The sequence below is a fragment of the Oratosquilla oratoria genome, chromosome 1 (genome assembly GCF_046742065.1).
Source record: "Oratosquilla oratoria isolate Oo_2021 chromosome 1, ASM4674206v1, whole genome shotgun sequence".
Taxonomy (NCBI): domain Eukaryota; kingdom Metazoa; phylum Arthropoda; class Malacostraca; order Stomatopoda; family Squillidae; genus Oratosquilla; species Oratosquilla oratoria.
The window spans coordinates 17,066,136-17,072,135 of NC_134777.1; the positions used below are offsets into that span (position 1 = coordinate 17,066,136).

At 45.4% G+C, this 6,000-nt stretch overlaps 1 protein-coding gene across 1 annotated transcript in view; it reads right to left on the reverse strand.

The window, feature by feature from the left end:
* Positions 1-6,000, reverse strand: part of LOC143032269 (uncharacterized) — a 77,343-nt gene that overhangs the window by 68,989 nt on the left and 2,354 nt on the right. The window contains exon 3 of the mRNA XM_076196742.1: positions 37-151. Within this exon, the coding sequence (XP_076052857.1) occupies positions 37-151 (115 nt within the window). The remainder of the gene's footprint in view (positions 1-36; positions 152-6,000) is intronic.

The window sequence follows — 6,000 nt, forward strand, 5'->3', positions numbered from 1 at the left end:
AGTAAATGGAAGTATGTTTGTTTTGCGTGTACTTACCAGGAACTCCGAGGTCATGGCACATGTTAAGTACAAAGCTCACTGTCTTCAGTGCCATGTTGCCGTCCAGGAGGACTAAAGGAGCTTTAGCAATTTCATCTGCATACTTCTCAATCTACAACAAAAAAGAAAAAGAGAACTTTTAGATAATTTACAAATTAATTTCATCGTGACAAAAAAATCATCTCAAACTCAGGCCGGGTGCTACAATCTTATAGAACAACATCTTTTCCGGATGACAGTAAACACGACAGATAATACCATTTGATGGCCTTTCCATACATGGAGTTACTAGGAGCAGAAAGTTTTATCAGAATTTATGTTAGGGGGTCGCACTGGTTCTGATATGAGGACGACGTCATTGCTATCATTCCCGAAAATACAGATGTAAATAATAAAATGAGAATGTTGAACGTGGTCAACAGTGATATTCAGTTCACCGTAGAGGAACAAAACGGATATTTGCCCTTCCTTAATACGAGTAGAAAAATCGGTGAATATCTCGGTATACAAGAAAAGAAAAAGACGACTTAGTGCATTACTTCTTCGCCCATGATGAAAGGACAAAAAAGGGGTATGGTAATATGTTTTTTCTTTAGGGTACAACGGATCTGTAGTGAAGAATATTTAAAGGAAGAGTTTGACAATTAAGAAAGCTGAGGAATGAGAATTTTTTTTTTTATTGGTACCAGGTTCAGAAACTTTGCTAGCAATAGACAACTATCTGAAAATGAAAATGTATAAACGTAGCAAAAGTGACCAATAAGAAGATCGGTGAATTGGTAAAGACTGGAAAAATCAATGCGGATAAAAAATGTGTATGGAAAGCCATACTGTACCATGGTTGCACAATGGCACACTCTAGTGAATCAGCGAGAGGATTTGACAAGAGAATTTATAAACACGGAAACGACATTAAAGAACGTAGGACGTCCAATTCTTTAGTAGTTCATGCGGAAAAGTTTGACCATTTACTAAACTGGGGAGATGTCAAAGTGTTACGTAAATATGACAAGTTTACTAGAAGTATTATAGAAGCAGCATCTATTTCAACAGAAAGTACTTCGAACCATCACGGAGGGTTTATTGAATTAGCAAAACAAACCAGCATTTTAAACACACCCGAAAATCAATTAGTAATGGAACCCCAATAGCGACATTTCCCATACGTTCCCATCAGTTTTCTATATACATTCTCTGAAGAAATTCCTTCATGAATCATTTGAGTGATTAAGATTCCCTGCTCTCCTTGTGTTTATGTTCTCTGTCATCAAAATAATTTGTCTGAAAATTTATATATATATATATATATATATATATATATATATATATATATATATATATATATATATATCGTCGTCGGCGGTGCATCGTAGTCCGATGATACCACGCTTCCTCCTATTCATAGTGTCTGAGATGGTTGTCCGAGATGGTTGTCCAATTTTGGTGTAGAGTTTACTATGGAATAACGCTTCTTTCTATTTATATCCAATTCTGGAGTTGATCTTTCTGGGGCATGACGGACACTGGATGGATGGGGAGGACGAGGGGCGGCGAGACGAAGTCTTCTGAGTTGCCGTTTTTCCTCGTCTCTCTCCTTTCGCATGGTCTCGAACCTCTCCGTTCCAGCCCGAATTGTGTTGCGCCAGATTGAGCGGTCACTGGAGACCTCTTCCCAGGTCTCTGGTTCAATTGTGGTAGACCTCAGGGTGGCCTTCAGCTGGTCTTTGTACCTTAGGACGGGACGGCCACGGGGGCGTCCTCCTGTGGCAACTCGCTAAAGAGGATTTGCCGGGGCAGTCTTGTTTCTGGCATCCTAGCGATGTGGCCGGACCAGCGAAGTCGATGCCTCATGATGGTAGACTCCATGCTTTGGCTGTTTGCACGGGAAAGAACTTCATTGTTGGTGATGTGGTCCTTCCACTTAATGCACAACATGGATCGGAGCTTCTGTTGATGGAAGCATTCAAGTTTCTTCAGATCTCTGCGATAAAGTGTCCATGTTTCGCAGCCATATAGCAGAGTGGAGACAACGACGGCTTCATAAACCCTTAGTTTCGTTCTTCGGGTAAGATCTTTGTTGTCGAAAACCCGTCGACACAGCTTCCCAAAAGCGATATGGGCAGCTGCAACTCGATGTTTTACGTCCTTTTCCGAGTTGCACTTGGAGGTAAGTAAGCTGCCAAGATACGAGAATTGGTCGACTTGCTCCAGCGATGTACCAGAAATAGTGATGTCAAATTCTGGCAGGGCTGTTCTTGGAGCCGGTTGTGGAAGAACTTTGGTCTTCTGTATGTTCACATTCATCCCGAAACGTTGATAAGCTGCAGTGAAGTTGTTGACTGACTGTTGTAGATCATTAGCTGAGTGGCAGAAGGTAGCATTGTCATCTGCATACTGCAGTTCCGTGACTGTTTTGATGGTTGTTAGTTGTTTGGAGCGGAATATGGCCAGGTTGAACAGCCCACTATCAAGTCGATACCTAATGTCAACGCCTGGGTTGTCAGATGGAATCTCGTACATCATTGCAGCAAGATAGAGGGCAAAGAGTGTTGGAGCCAGGACACAACCTTGTTTCAGCCCACATGTGATCTCAAATTCTTCGGACAACTTTCCTTGATAGAGCACACGTCCAGAGGTGTTTTCATGTAGGGCTCGGACCAGAGAGATGTAGTTGTCCGGACAACCGAAACGTTTGAGAACCCTCCACATGGCAGCTCTTGGTACGCGGTCAAAGGCTTTTTCCAAGTCATAGAAAACTATGAAGAGGGGTTTTTGTTGTTCCCGACTTTTCTCCTGCAGCTGTCTTGCGCAAAAGATCATATCAGTTGTTCCACGGGATGTACGAAAGCCGCATTGTGATTCTGGGAGAATCCGCTCTGCCATTTCCTGGAGACGGCTTAGGAGGATCCTTGCAAATATCTTCCCTGCAATGGAGAGTAGTGAAATCCCTCGATAATTGCCGCAGAGCTTTCGATCTCCTTTTTTAAAGAGAGTGATAATGACCGCATCTTTGAGATCTTTTGGAACTTGCTGGACTGTCCATATCTTGAGGATGAGATCGTACAACCTGGTCTTAAGTGACATCCCTCCGTACTGCAGGAGCTCGAAAGGGATGTTATCTGGGCCTGGTGATTTCCGGGCCTTCATTTGATTCATGGCTTTCTCCAATTCCAGAAATGTTGGAGATTCACTCATCCAGAGCTGGACTGGATGTTGTTGGACATTTTTCAGGAAGTCATCTGCAGCTGTCGATGGCCGATTCAGCAGTTGGGGTGTATGGGGTGTTTCAATGGGATAGTACCTTTACCTTCTGGCTGGTCGCACTCTATATATATATATATATATATATATATATATATGTAATACTTATGACCCACTTTCGGAGAAGAATGGGCGAAAGTAAAAAGATCCGTATATTTCGATCACTAACTGTGATCCTCTTCAGCAGATGTGATTACAGAGTGGAGAAAAGCATGTATTTATACAAATGTAGTGAGGTAAGCAGATAGGGACGGGAGCTTAGATCACGTGTCCGTTGCTACGTGGACATTGGTGGATTTTGTCCACTGACAATAAAGATGGTAGCAGTTTGTTTATAGCTAAGGAAGTTATACAATCTGCAACTGACCCTCTTTACTTCCTCTTGCGATTCGTTTTCACGGCAACTTCGCGAGTATCTGACCTCTTAGGAATTAGTCTTACTGTTTGGGCGAGACGTCTCGCTTCCCGTTGTCGTCTCGCTTCGCTGGAGGTCTTCTTGTTCTTCCAAGGACACTAGTCACTTCGCCTTCGCTTTCTCCCCGCGGCTTCCTTCGTGTCTTCTGTCTCCTGGAAGACTCGTCACTTTACGGAAGGTCTGAGAGGGTTCGAAGATGGGCCGCAGCACTCTTTGGGGGTAAGGTTGCTTGCCGGAGTCAAGACCGAGTGCCACGGAGTTCGCGATGGCCATCGGGCCGCAGTTGTAGTCTTCCGTCTGCTGCTGCACCGTGACCTTTTTTTAAGGTACCTCCGTGGCTCCCCTGAAGGTTCATGACGACTTTCACCTCGGCATGCGAACATCATGTCTATTTGAGCGAGCCGGAGACGAACATGTCGAGGATCCAGGCCGCGTTCTCACGTTGGAGAGGGCCACCCAGTGCTGTCCCTGGGTGACGAAGGCGCTGTCGTTGGTACTCGTAGGCCGTAGCCGTGCGGCAGTGCGGTGTCGATCACCTGGACGATCTTCGTGGTCTCTGACTCCAGAGGCGTCCAGAGGCATCCAGAACCGTGCTGTCGAAGAGATGCTCGCTAGCCGAGTATCGTCTGTGAAGACTTGTTTCATACGTATAAATTTTTCGCAGTGCGCCGTCCAAGACACGACGTCGTGTTCTCAAATAACCATGGGTGCCTATGGACGCTTTCACGTCGCACCCACGCATAGAAGCGTCAACAGACACCCATGGTTATTTGAGAACACGACGTCGTGTCGTGGACGGCGCACAGCGAAAATCCGATGCGTGCGAAGAGTCGGTCCTCGAGATATTCCCGGTCGAGCATCTGCCGAAAGTGTACGGAGGTCACCCTTGGGAATTCAACATCAGGCTCGTCCTTGAGCCTGACGTCTCTTTAAGACGTCTTCTGCCTTGAAGATCCCCCTCGGTATGGGAGATTCTTTGTCTCGCCGGGCCAGCACCTCCGGGAACCTACCGAAATCGTTCTCGAACTCGACGGTCACTGTGGCTGCGCGGTGGAACGAAGATGAGTCAACTTCTCGCAGAACAATCACAACAGAGAGTCATCAGAATAATTCAGTTAGGAGAATTGGCATCACGTCCCATTTTTGAGTGGTAAATATGCGTGCATATATATACATATATATATATATATATATATATATATATATATATATATATATACATATACCAAAGGCTTTTTCCCCCTACATGGGGGGTAGCCAAAAAGAAAAAGGCATAGAAACCACTCCCACCCATTCCATTTCCTATATATTCCACTCCCCTCCACCCTCCCTCCCTCTTATCTTGGCACCTCCTGGATGACGGGTCATCCCTGCATCCTGTCCACTGCCCTGGGTCAGAAGCAGTGTCGCAAGACACAGCACATCCACAGCAAGGCCGCTTCATAAATTCGTCCCCCTCATGCAGAAAAGGAGAAGACGGGGAGAAATCCCTTCGGGCTGCGTAAATTTTTTTTCTCATACATACTTCCTCACCCCCCATCCCCCACCCACTCCCCCTCATGCAACACAGCATCATCTATACACAACTCCTCTCCATTCACCCCTATCTTCTGTCCTCTCCCGTCCTTCCTCCACAGACTTTCCTCTCTTTTGTAATGCCCCTTTCACCCCATCCATCCATCTCATCCTAGGACGCCCCCTCATATTCACTCCTACCACCTCTGCCTTCCACACTTCTTTTACTAATCTTTCTTCACTCATACTTTCCATGTGTCCAAACCATCCTAATACTCTTTCATCAACCCTATCTCCCAGCTCCCTTTCCACCCCTGTTCTCCTCCTCACCTCCTCATTTCTCACTCTATCTAGCCTAGTAACCCCTATCATACTTCTCAGACATTTCATCTCAAACACATTCAAACTAATTTTTTTAAACTCCCAGACCCTCTTATGCCTTTTCTTTTCTTTTTAGGAGTGTCCCCTTTCGGGGCTACAGGTAGTAGGACTCCTAATCCCATCCCCGTTCCGTTTTTTGTCGCCTTTTACGACTCAACTGGAAAGACTTGGTGGTAGCATTCTCTTCCCCCACCACAGGGTCGGCGAAAACAGAAAATGAATACTCAGAGAAATAGTACAGGGCAGCAACAAGGGGTTGGGGGACAGCATAACGGAGGGACAGTCGTAGTATAAAAGTATCATAATTTCTCTATGAACAGAGTTTTCCTCTATCATAGACAAAATGATGTGTGGCTCTGGTCCGTAGGGGCGCCCCATATAGACCCTAA